Genomic DNA, 13,693 nt, shown 5'->3' on the forward strand with positions numbered 1-13,693 from the left:
GTAGCCGTACAAGAAAACGTTGAAGCTGTGGCTCCTGCAGAACCCAGCTCCAGGCTTCTTGCCTCCCTCTGAGTACCACCCCAGCAGAGCAGCACCCCCCTGCACCACGGGCACGGAACAGTCAGGAATTCTTTTAGCTGCAGTTTCTACCCAGTCACAAAGGCAGCCGGGTCCGAAATCCCCTAAATGAACTTCCAGTGCAACCAACAATGGCAGCCGAGGGCTGGGGAAAGAACCATTCCTGAAGATCTTTGCTAGAAGGACTAACTGCCAGAACAGCCCGATCCCTCGCCCCCAGGAGAGCAGACAGACCAGTTATTTGCATATGTATGCTCCATAACACAGAAGGAATAATGACGAGACTGCCAGCTTCTTTAAGTAGTTTTATAAAAGTATTTGACTTACTGAGATACTGTTACAGTTACCTGAGTATCTGAAATTACAATGCAAGGAAATTTCAACAATGAATTTCAGTACAGTATTTTACAATCCAGTGCTGCTGATCCCAGTTTATATACGAGTTCACTAGAGCACATATACACAAACAGGGATTCTTGAAGAAAATTAATAGACACCGCAAAAAGGGGGCTGGAGATACCAATATAGCATTGAGATTACAAATCCAGTGCAGCATGTAATAAAAATGGAAACAAAAAAAATTAAACAAGCTATTTTTTGTGATATTTTTCTCAGAATAATTTAAAAAAGCTTTTTTTAAAAAACACATGCAACTGGATTTAAAAAAAAACAAACAAACAACTTCCATACTAGATCAGATGAAGACATGACTCATTTACTGTGTATTTCATTAGTATATTAACATTTCCTGAGCTACCCAGAACAGTAAGGCTTTGTTAATTCTTAGATCAGCGGCTCATGTCATTCTCATAAGGGAAAATTGTAAGTGAATATTATTTTAATACTTGAAAATTAGTATCAATGGACAGCTGCATATAGATATACATTTGCCACTACAATGAATTTATGCAGCTCAGGTTGCTAAAATCAGTTGAAGTAGTGGGAGACCAATTCATTAATCTCTGCTGCAAGTCTTGCTTGTAAGTCCAATTCATAACAACATATTATCTGCGATAGTAGATGCTGTGGGCTCATCCACACTCTCACCAGATCCCCACAAAGAACAGAAAAGTGTACCAGTGGCTTATATTGATTCCTTTTTTATTTCTACACAACACGCTGTAAAAAGTTAACAGATCAGTTAGCATTCAGAATGCTGAGCAAGTAAAATGCCTAAGTAATCTTAACCTCTGACTTCAGCAATATTGCCAATTTAACACAGTAAAGTTGCTTCAATTTTTTCATATTTTGGCCAAATCCAATCTTTCACCGATTATTCCCTACACACACACAATGAATTCTTTATTTGCAGTATTTTAAAACTGTATCTTGGGATATCCAGCCCCCTTTTCCCAATTCTAATACAGCAGAAAAGACATACAAACATGCCATTTAAATTAAAGAAAGAAAAATGGAATAAGTGGAATCCCGGACTGCAAAAATATATACAAGCATTTACCTTTTTCCTGAACTAAACATTTCAACCATAAAAATATTAAACAGCCATACCCTATAGAACTAGGGCTAAGGCTATTTCAATTATAACTATTTTTTTATTTTAAAAATATAGGGCTGAAAGCCTTTTGGGTGATATTTATACATTAACAATAGTTCTAGGTTCCCTACATGAATCATAAAGCATTATGCAGAACACAGACTATTTTTCATAGCTTAATCTTGCATTATCTTGCTTAATTTAATCCCTCTTGTAAATATGTTAGATAACTACATTTCATTGTAAGAATTAATATAAACAGAAAATATTTATAAGGCTTTTTTTCTCCTCATGAGCTGTATACTGTAATCTATCCATCGAATGTTTTGAAGTTGGCAGGTTTTTCTCCTAGTAAAACCATGAAGTCAGGTTAGTTCTCACCATCAATGAAGCTGTAAGAGGGTCATTTCTGTGTTGTCAGAAACTCTTTTGCACACCTTTCTTACAATATGAGTGACGAAAGAGCTCTTCACACTGAAGCCTAATGATTCTGCCTTCCAATAAGCATTTACCACTTTGTATGCCCTGAAAAAACTCTCGTTCAAGTCAGTTAAAAACTTCAATGTCTTGGTTCTTAGGCCTGAAAAAAGTTATTCCCTCTTGGAGCTTAGCCAGAAGGGACGGCGGGAAAGAATTCTTCTCAAGACTGGAAGTTAGTTTTACAGTCTCCCACTGTCCTGTTTCAGCTCTGATACCCAGAAGCCTCTTAAAAACAGCTCCTGTCCCAACACTGTGAGCTGTGTTATGCTTTAATATGTGCTACATGCCATTTCAAGTGCCCTGTCTCTTACCATGGCTAACAGCTCACCTGCTGCAGGCTACTTCACGCCCCTCGGATAGGGAAAGGGCTGACCATACCCAAAAAGTGCATTCAGTCTAAAGGAGCATCAAATGCAAAATGTTATTGTAAACCAGAAGTGAACTGAATATTAACAGATTCTAAAAGGAATTAAAAGATGTAATTAATCCAGTAGGTACTCACTACAAAAGTTACTAGCTATAAGCAGCTTAGGGTGAATTGGCTTAGAAACCTCTGCAAAAAACTAGTTTCAGTCTTCATAGAACTATTTACTGATGCTCCAGCTTTTCAAAGATCTGCAATCCATGTCTGAACTGTATAATCCTCTTAAGCCTTAGCCAGTATCGCTTATCACTTCATCAGCAAAAATAGTAATTCATTTTCCGAATCCAGTTGTTTTGTACCTCTTCCTGAGAACCCAATAAAGTCTTCCAAGCAAACTCACTGCAACATGTAAGAATAACACTGAGAATAATGTCTGCAAACACTGTTGACATGAAACATCAGTCTGCAAACAGGAACCTAAATGGAATCAGTGCAATCCCAGGTGGCCTTGTCTTTTGCAATACAAGTGAAGTACCACAGTGTTAATCTTGATTTAAAAGTTAAACATGTTACACAGAAAAAGATCAGAATTCTTCTGAGGGCACACAGAAACGTTTGAACAACTTTGGGCGGGTGTCTGTTTTGCTGAAATTAGCAGGATTGGGAAAAAACAAAGCAAAGCTATGCCCTGGATTTGTGCCACGGTTTGACATCCCCTTAAGCAGCAGCTTGAGTCCAGCTGGCATGGGAGCGACTCCCGGCGGGGGAAAAACAGTCTGGCCACACTCAAGTTAAAAAAAAAAAAGCGCTTAAGCAATGAATTTGCTCGCGGTGCATGGAGGATGGTTAAAGGCTGTCTCTAGTCACACTGCTGTAAAGAGGCTTACGATGCTGCTGCAGCATTGCAGCTACCAATGAACTTCCCAGTGCATCAGTAGCAAAAAATGCTACTAAAAAGGAAAGACAAAACTATTGTTAAAAATCTGTCAGTCATTAAGGACACATTCTAATTAATGAATGGTAAAACAAAGCAGAGCCCAAAGCTGTATTAAACCTCTACTTAGGTCGTAATTCATTTGTAGCTGTATCTGATTGCTCATTTGATTTCTGAAAGTGCTCTGTAGAAATCCAGAGTTAATGTGGATAAAACCTCAGGGTAACATCCATTTACTTACACATTAGTATTGTTAAATTAATCCAAGTCAAGTCTACTTTACAATGAAGTGTGCAACAAGCAGAAGAAGTGAAGAACATACATCGTGTTGAGTTCACATTCTTCAAGGTGCAAATTTTAGCTACTCTTGCCCAAATCCTTCTGTTTCTTCAATTGCGAACAACAGCTTTTCCTTCAACTGCTCATAATTCTTATAGGGTGGAAGGTCTAAGCGATTGAAACTGAAAATAAAGAAAAAACTTAAGAACTGAAAAATAATTAAACCATCCTAAAAAATCCATTATGAATATGGGTAATTAAACGTTTTGCAGTATAGACAGATACCTGGATTTATACCCTCTAAAAAGCTGGCTACTGACATAAATATATATATTTGACAGCAAAAGTTAAGAGTTCAAGCACTTGAACAGTGATAATTTTGTACTTGGTAAGAAGTTTTACTAATTTTCCTATTTGGTTAACTAGAGTAGTTGTTCACATTTGAAATTTTAAATGCGTCTTTTTACTAACCACTAACACCCCTGAGGAACTGAAGTGACCTTTTCCCTAGGGAAGAGGGAGTGTGAGCCTGCTACTTCACTACCAAGACAGAGTGTTGCGGTAACAAACATTAAATCCCAGCCTCTTTAGGCAGTATTGGTTATTACTTCAGATTTTCAGCAATACACAAATCCATGGAATTTACCATGTAATGTACCCCACGCCACAGGAGTTTCTCTGAAGTTCAGCTATTATTCAACAACAAAGTTTATTGGCATAACTTAGTGTTTGCTTTCACAGTCTCAACCACTTAAGGATGTTACCCATTTACTAAAATCTCCAAGTAGATTGCTGTCAGCAAAACCAGAACAAGAGTAGTATCACGATTTGTTACGTACTCACCAGGTATGACTTCTAGGTAACCAGTTTTCCTTTCCAACTTTTTCAATACAGAATTTTTGGGGTCCGTTGCTCCCTGTAACAAATTCAAACAAATAAGGCATAGGTCTCGCTACCTTTGTACCAGAAGGTAACACACTGCAAGGTAAGAACAAAAAGCTTAAGCAAAAGACAGGGTTACCATTACTTGCACAACCCCCCCAGACACCTGTCTTTCACTATACAATGTCTAGATCAGAGTAGGCATGTGGTGAAATGCTAAATCTGAAGTGATTTTGAAACTCAACACAACACATGTAAATACTCCTTCCATGTCTTTTTCCATCGTAGCTGAAGCATATGCAGGACTTACAAAACAGCATTCCATGTAAAATTAATGAAAAATGTCTGCAAACATAAAACTCGCTTCTTTTAAAAAAAAAAAATCTAGTGCATTAGAGAGATTATTAATGCATACCCATGAGGTCAGCAAATCCTCCCACTGGTAATCTGCAGGTTCCAGTAACAAACTGCAGGAGTCTCATTCTCTTCTCATTATCTATTTCTTTCACAAACTGAAAAACAGTAATTGAATAAACATTTAGGTACAGATTTGATGGTCAGATTTTCACATCATCCATACATTAACAAATTACCTGACTATTAGGAATAGTTGGATTGGCAACAATTTATATTTACACACTACAGATCTGTTCAGTAATTCTGATGATTGTTTACTGAGTGGGCTGTGCTCTGCAGCTTCAGACCCTGGCCTGGCTGACAGTCCCTGGGGGGCAGCCCTGAAGGGCCAGGGGCTCCAGGAAGGCTGGATGTCCTGCAAGAAGGAAATCTTAAAAGCACAGGAGCAGGCCATCCCCACATGCTGAAATGAGCTGCCAAGGAATAAGACTGGCCTGGCTGAACAGAGAGCTTTGGCTGGAATTCAGGGGGAAAAAAAGAATTTACCACCTTTGGAAGAAGGGGCAGGCAACTCAGGAGACTACAAGGGAAGCGGCGAAGCCAGGTGGGCAGCCAGCTGAACGTGAGCCAGCAGCGTGCCCAGGTGGCCAAGGTGGCCAGCAGCATCCTGGCTTGTATCTGAAAGTGTGGCCAGCTGGTGCAGCCGCATCTGGAACCCTGTCTGCAGGATTGGGCCCCTCGCTGCAGGGGGAACGCTGAGGGGCTGGAGCATGTTCAGAGCTGGGCAGGGGGCTGGGGAAGGGTCTGAGGCACAAGGCTGATGGGGGGTGGCTGGCGGGGATCAGGGGGGACCTTGTTGCTCCCCACAGGTGCCTGGCAGGGGCTGTGGGCAGGGGGGTCGGTCTCTGCTCCCAGGTAACAGGCGACAGAACAAGAGGAAACAGCCTCAAGCTGCACCAGGGAGGTTCAGATCGGGTATTAGAAAATATTCTCTAAAAAGGTGGCCAAGCACTGGAATGGGCTGCCCAGGGAGGTGGTGGAGTCCCCATCCTTGGAAGTGTTTAAAAAATGTGTAGCTGTGGTGCTCAGAGTCAGGGTTTAGTGATGGACTTGGCAGTGCTGGGTTAACGGTTCGACTTGATGATCTTAAAAGGTCTTTTCCAACCTAAATGATTCTGTGATTCTGTCAGTCTGAGACTAAAACAAAGGCTACAAACCTGCCAGAACCACACTATTTGTCTGCTGGTCCTAGTATAGTGCCGGTAAATGGCATGTCTCTGCCAGTCATTCAAATCAATTTCTTGCATTCCACACAGAAGCACCTTTAGGGGAGAAAAAGGGAAATAAACATGTGAGTACAAGCTGCAGCTTTCCTTCTATGACTTCCCACACAGCAAAACAGAACATCAACTGCACCCATACTCAGAAGCATCTGCAATGACAGTATACTTGGTTTTAATTTAAACTTTATCCAAAACTTCTACAACAAAGAATGATGACTGCTCATGAAGTGGATTTGGAGAGGCCACAAAACAGAAAGCTCCTCTGTCACGAAAAATGGAATAATTGCTTGCATTTAGACATTCAAGCCAGGAACAGTTTATCATTGCCCAGGCATAAATTCTCCACTAGGAACAGGAGTTTTGGTTTTATGTTTTTACAAGTTGAAGAGATACTTCAGAAAGTGTAATTTTCAGATCAAAGCTATCTAGAACCTGGTCCAATCAATATGCAATCACCCACTGCATATCTGGTTTTACCTCCCTTTCTGTCACCTATTCATTGAACACAGGCAAATCAAATCACTAAGGATTACAAAAGCCATTCGATCAGAAATTTCTACCAGTAGAATCTTAACCTTTAGAAACATGTAAATAGGCTGTGCAGAGGAAAGTGAAGGGAAGCACACTAATCAAATACTACTCTATAGAAGTTTCCCTCCTAATGCCCTATAAAACAGTGATGTCAGCCTTAGTTCTGCTCTTCAGACAATGACTGGAGTTTCAGTATTTTACGTGTAACTACTTGGATCTAGCAATAGCCAAACAATCCTTTACCTCTAGTTCCTTAGCATCAAAATACTGCAAATACTGTTGTGGCAGAATTTCATTGAAGCCTTCAAAGAAAGCCTGTGTCTGCTCCTCAACACCTCGGGAAAGTCGCCATTCTGCTACTAGCCTGTGAAAGAAGACACAGAAAGATAATTTAAATGGCTTATGGCAACCTAAGTCCACATCTTTGTTAGCCTATTTTGAGATGAACTGTAAGCCAAGTTAAAAAAATATGGAAAGTCTGGAAAGTTCTGGGGACAGAGCATTGTGTAATTTTATTAGTAGCCCTTACTCTGTGCAAACAATTTTGTTTTTTCTTAAAGTTAAAACCCTATGTTTCCAACCATTCTGCTATAGAAAGTAGTTTAGACTCAAAGAGGAGGGAGGAGGCAGCATCTATTCACTGATTACATTAATGAGAGCACAGCAGTCCCTAGGTATTTGGAGAAGGAAAAAAAATGCAGAGCTGTATTTGTCTAATATTCTCCCCAGAAATCTCAGTCATTATCCAGGAAAAGGTAAAAACTAGGTCAAATTGTACTGGTGAAGATAAGTAGGACTGCTAGCTTACCAAGAAATGACTATGTCCATTTGGAAAGTTCCATATTTGTTTCTGTTAATCATGAAACTTTGCTCTGTGGCAGAAACTCCACTCTCCATTAATAAAAGGGTGAAAAGCAGGCAGGAGACCCGAAGAACCTGAACCCAGGGAGAAGCAGATATTATGCTGAATTCAAGCCTAACCTGTCAGGAGAACTGGAGTCTAAAGGAGAGATGGCTACTTTCTGATTTCAATCCTAGAAACTTTGGGGACTTAAAGCAGGACTCAGAGTAAAACGAAAGAGTATGAGTGAAACTGGAATCCGAACTCTCCCTGGGTTCCTAGAAACTGGAAGAGAATGGTTTTCTGCAGATCTTCCCTATTTTCAACCTCAATATTAATACTTTGCAGAACTGCAAAATGTCAGAGTGTTTGTTCTGCAAATACCACCCTTCCTGTGAAATTTCTTCAGATTAATTACACGATGCAAACAAAATCCACTCCCTTCTCCCTCACCCCTTCCCGTGAAAGAAACCTTCACACAACACATTGTAGGAAAGGGAGGAAACTTCTGTGATTCAGTTTATTTTGTGTTTGCAGTGTATGACTTTTTTTTGTTTTTGCAAGCACATCCTCCAAGCTTCTAGGTTGAAGTTCACACCTTAAAGCAGAGCTTATGTACTGCTGCACATTGAGGAAAAAGGGAGTATTTCAAGGCAAAGCAGGTCACTGTTCATTTTTATTCTTTAATCACTCTTAGGCTCCCTCCCTCTTAACCTATTGCTTTAAAACATTCTGGTTCTGCAAACATAATCCTTCATTTATGACAACACAACTTACGACATCATTCACAACACTGTCCCGTTACAAATGCCAAGACCTCATTATACTGTAAGACCAGTTCAGATAAAACCAGTAGTGATCCCAAGTATCTTTAAAAAAATAATCATTACCACAAAAGCATCCAAAAACATTAAGTTTAAAAAAGCCCCCAAACATAAATGGCTGAGTAGAGTATCAGCAGACTATGAAGCAATATAATTCCAATAATAAACATATGCAAAAATTTCGTGAAATACCTGACAATCACATTTGTCGTCATGATGTTCTGCTTAACTTATATTTATCTCTAGGAAAACGTGGACCTTCTGCTAACTGTAGACTTTGGAAAAAGTGGATTCTAAAAACCCATTTCTATCAATATTCTTCTTTCAAATACGATATCAAAACAATTGCTACTTGTTGCCAACATCGACAATTACTCAGAAACAGAATTTCAACAATACTTCAGACTATAGTTTGACAACCTTTTCTTGCTGGAACTAAAGAAAGAAAATGGAGATAAGAGTATTTTAAAATCTTCATTTATTCTTACCTAATGTATTCTTCTTTATTTTCTTCTGTGACCAGAATGTTGCTACCATTTGGCTTCAAATCATGGCTTTTGATTTCACCTAGAATTTCTTTATCAACTGAGAAAAACATTTCCAAGCCACATTCTTCAATATCATTCTCTCTGTAAGAAAAAAAATACCATTTTAAATAAGTGTGTCAAGACTTTATACTCTGTGGAGGAGATGAGTATGAAGAACCTTAAGAAAAAAGGTTTGGAACTAAATAATCAAGATAAAGCAACGTTCTTTACACAGTAATTACGGTTTTGCAAGATGTACTGACTCATTTTACAAATGTGCATACATTAATTGTCTTCCTGATCAGAGATTTTTGATCAGTAGTACCCTTAAATTTACCAATGACAAGGCTGACAAACCACCTGCAGCCTGTGACCTGTGGAATGTCTATGGAATACAAAAACTATTCAGGTAATGACATTTTTGCATATTTCATTGCCTGATTGCTTCTTCTAACAGGCAATGTAAGGACTGTGTGAAAGTGTAGCTGTCACTTTGTCAGACAATAGCAGGTAGGCAACTAAGAAAGAAGTTGCATGTTTAATGAATTATCTTCAACTCCAATATATCTATGGGATTATCTTGTGAGCACACAGTAAAACGTCCCAAGCTCCTGACTTATCAGGGTACAAACACTCCTGCTGAAGTGAAGTCGTCTTAGCAATTTCAGGACAGGTGCGATCTGTGGCCAAGCAGCATTGCTCAGGTCAACTCCAGCCTCGTGACAGGTGTCAGCAGGCAGGAGCCACCCTAGCAGCCCAGCACTGACACCCAGGAACCTCTGAGCTCCCTTTTAGACCGCTATAAATCACACGTGCACCAAAAGCACCACACACAGAATAAACGTACCGCACTCGGGCAGCACTGAAAGCCCTTGGAATTATGGGACGTTACAAAGCAAACCTATTGCTCTGCAATGTGAGAAGTAGCCAGCTTACGTGCACAGACATGCAAAGATGCAACTATGTCTACAGATAAGGGCTTAAAATAACACCCTGCCACTCTAGACTTTCCACAAAACATTAAGGGATTGATGCTGTTCACAAGGTAAACACTGCTGTGGGTGCCACTTGCTACAATTCAGTCAGAATTGTAACACCTTCCCCCACGGTGTAATGCGAGTTTTCTCTCTGTAACTCCTATTTGCTTTGTCTCTGAAAGCCACAAGTCTCCACAAGCCACAAGATGACAAAAAAGGGCCCTTCTTTTAAAAACTGCATGTACATTTTCTGACTACAAAACAGATAACAGGATTCCTTACCTACAGAAATCAGGACTGAAAAGCTTTGAGACCTTTTCTTCCCTTTCAGGTCCCAGTTTCATGGCATCTTTAATCAAATAGCAACTATTTTAAGTTTTCCGAATGGAATTTTAATTTGCTACACCTTTTAGCAGCACATACATTGGTTACAGAACATACTACTGTTCAAAAACCAAATCAAAATTCTTGTCTCAAGTTTGTAACCAGCTCATACAGCTGCTTTCCCCGCTCCCTGGTATTCAAGGTAGTGCTTCCAAGATTCACTGTTACAGGAATCTTTTGTCTTTTATATTTATTTCTGCATTTAAAAAACCAATCTACCCACACACCTTTTATGAATTTCTCAAAGCATTCTTAAAACTATTCTGGTTTTCTAAGACTCTTATGTACAATCTCCCTAGCCACAAAGAAAATTTTTTCTGCTAAATTGTTTTTACTATGGCAGAAGCAAAAAATGTTTTAACTGAATTTGTCTTTTCCTTCTGTTTTTTTTTTAACTGTTGGAAAAGGAAAATCTGTGTACATCAACCATGCACTACAACGTTCTGGAGTCCTGCTATTAAGTACAGAATTACAGTGCTTTAGATCTAAGGGGTGGCTTTGAAAATATTTTCAGCTCATAATTCCAAATAGTTATGGTCCACAAACTCCAGATCGTTTTTACTTGTTGCTCTCTGGAGAGGAATCTGCAAAGGGGTGGAGAAGGAGGACTCAAAAAGTATGAATGCAGAATAGACAGATGACTGACAATGCATACATGGAAGGCTATACATAGGAATGGTCCTGAATCATTCAGCTGGGAGTGAAAGGAGCGTAAAAACAAGGACAGCTAGAAAAATGCATGAGCATTAACATCTTTAAACCATTACATCTTCAATATTAACCTTTAAGTCAAATTTCAGGTATGGCTAACAGAAGAATTATGTGGTAGTAAATAATAAACTACATTTGTTAACTTCATGTTATCGTAGCACTAAACTTTTTGGTTTCTAACTAAATCAGGTACTAGATAAACATTGAGAGGATTTCTGATGATTTCTTCTAACCAGTTATCTGAGAAGTGTCAGTGGAATTTACTCAAGCCATTTATTTGTAAGTGTTCAAGACTGCCACATCTGTATAACATCTAGCTAGATTATCAAAAAACAGCAAAACTGCAATGCAAGATGCTGTGCAGAATATTCAATGAACCAGAAAGGCTTCTGCATTATCAAATTATTATTTGTGTACCTAAAATTACAGTATAAATTCCAGTACTGCTCTGAAATTAATAGATTATACTTTCCAGTGGGGTTTTTAGTAATTTACACCTACTTCCTGGCATAAGTGAAAATTAAAAACATTTTATTGCTATTGCAAGAACAAAATCAAGTCAAACTCACTTTACCCAGATGAGAGAGTTGTAAAACTCTGGGTCAACAGATTCTAAATCCTTGAGTCCTACTGGCTTGTTTAGGATACGTTTATAGAACGGCAGAGAGAAACCAGTGTCAATGAATTTCCCATGGAACAAAGCCTGAAGAACATGAAAACAGACAAAATAATGCAAAGGATGATTGAATACTTAATATGACAACATTCTGTACTCTGTACCAATGGCATTTGCCAGCCAAGGAATTAAAACAACCTAGAATATCATGATTGCTAATATGCTGAATTAACTTATACCAACAGTAGTTACATCCAAACACCTGATAGTAGTTTCAGTTGAAAAATGAATTAATGATCCATCTGATGGTATAATATTTATTTATAGGAAAATTACATCAGAGAACCTCTTTCTACTTTTGAACTTACCATGGCAATGAATCTTCCAATAAATCGGAAGTATTTCAGATGGTCTGGATTAATATAAGAGGCTGGGTTTATCTGTAAGCAGTAGTTATCTTTTCCTGCATATTCAAACAGGCAATACATTGGGTTCAAAACTTCATGTGACAATAGAAAGAACCACTCCCTGAAATCACACAAACAACAAAAACACATTTCAAAATAAATCAACTTAAAAATTACTTCAGTTAACTCATGCTGACTTAGGAACTTGCTGGCACATAGGTAGTCATTCTGACTTCTTTACCAGAAAGTATGCTAAACCAAACCTGAACCAAACTGAAACTAACACAAATTACAAGTTAATATGCGAAGTTACAACATTATGCTGTCAGTAGTTTGGACAAAACCCTCCCTTATCTAAATGTGCAGATTAAAAGTCTACCACTGTTTTTGAGCTTTAGGGTTTTAGGGAATGCTGATGAATATATGCACTTCTTGGTTACATTCCAGTAAAGACCTCTGACTCCAAAGTAGATGTCTACTCAAATAAACCTCTACTTTGATATTAACAGTTGTGCCAAACGCTTACTGTAGTTCACTAAACTGCATCTCTTCAATCACTTTAATTCCTAATGCAAACTGTAAATAATTTTATACAGTTCTAAGACATGCATACATCCCTAAGGAACTGTCTTCCTCAGATATTCCAAGGAAAGATAAAGAATAAGCTTCACTAATATTTTGAAAGCACTGCAGTTTAAGTATCTAGTTTGGGATATTCTCCACACCAACAACTTGCAGAAAAAGCTACTATTTGCCATTTCAGTTTAGTTTACCTTGCAACACCTCCATAATCTAAGCCTTCTTCACCAGGGAAAATAACCCATAAACGTCTCCGTAGATCCTGAGGGCTGAAGCTCATTATCTTAGTAAAAGAAAAACAATCAATTCTTTTTAAGAAAACAGTTATAAGCACTGGCTAGGCTATCACTATTAGTCAGTGAGCGATACAGTGTTTAATAATTCAGACCATAAAATTAACTGTCCTGCTTATGGAACGTTCATGGAATTTGACGCGTTAGTGCAAACCTATTTCCATAGCTTAAGTAGTAAAACATGTAAAAGAAAAGGAAATAATAATTATGACATTAAAGACGAGATGCTTAGGCCAGCAGCCTGCCTGTAAGTATATGGCAGAAATCCAGCCAATAAAGGGCCCAAAGTGAGCAAATTCAGTATTTCTTGAACAGCACGCTAATGGTACCCCAGTTACAAATAATGAAGAGACATGATCAAGAACTCAAAGAAATTAGTTAGAAACAAAACAATAAGAAACATACATCATATATTTCTTTATTTTATAGCTTCATCTCCTAAAGAGATAAAAATCAAAGTGCTTTGGTTGGTTGGTTTTTAAAAGTTAGAAAGAATCACAGATGCTAAGGAACTTTGCTAATGGTGGGTTTAATACAATGACCAAATTTGTAATTACGCTGATTTGGTCAATTGTCAGAGGTTTACATAAGACATTTCACACAACACTTTTGCATGCCCAAGATACCTTAAGTTTTTGTTTGCAGTGAAAGGCACAGAATTTGGGTGAAGATTTGCATTTTAAACCCTTGTTAGATGTCTGTGGTAATCACCACACAAAACTTTATAACCCCAACAGAGCTATCTGCAGATGATGAACGACTAACAAGTACAAACAAAATGAACTCAGGTCTCTGTGATTATGTCTTCTAAATTATTTACAAGGCACTTCATTTTCCTACGGAAACCTACG

The 13,693-nt window shown here is 38.5% G+C and overlaps 1 protein-coding gene across 2 annotated transcripts in view; it reads right to left on the reverse strand.

Annotated features, from left to right (window-relative positions):
- Positions 1-370: 370 nt before the first annotated feature.
- ITCH (itchy E3 ubiquitin protein ligase) overlaps positions 371-13,693 on the reverse strand; it is a 60,263-nt gene continuing 46,940 nt past the window's right edge. The window contains exons 16-24 of one of the 2 annotated variants that reach the window (XM_080405679.1): positions 12,744-12,832; positions 11,932-12,091; positions 11,517-11,650; positions 8,837-8,977; positions 6,927-7,047; positions 6,087-6,191; positions 4,928-5,024; positions 4,474-4,546; positions 371-3,812 (exon numbers count right to left, since the gene is read on the reverse strand). In XM_080405679.1, the coding sequence (XP_080261805.1) occupies positions 3,713-3,812; positions 4,474-4,546; positions 4,928-5,024; positions 6,087-6,191; positions 6,927-7,047; positions 8,837-8,977; positions 11,517-11,650; positions 11,932-12,091; positions 12,744-12,832 (1,020 nt within the window). In that variant the 3' untranslated portion in view covers positions 371-3,712. Of the gene's footprint in view, positions 3,813-4,473; positions 4,547-4,927; positions 5,025-6,086; positions 6,192-6,926; positions 7,048-7,491; positions 7,620-8,836; positions 8,978-11,516; positions 11,651-11,931; positions 12,092-12,743; positions 12,833-13,693 lie in introns of those variants that run through there. The other variant, XR_013930933.1, reaches the window with a different exon arrangement.

The sequence above is a fragment of the Falco punctatus genome (assembly GCF_963210335.1).
Source record: "Falco punctatus genome assembly, chromosome: 10".
In the NCBI taxonomy this organism is placed as follows: Eukaryota; Metazoa; Chordata; class Aves; order Falconiformes; family Falconidae; genus Falco; species Falco punctatus.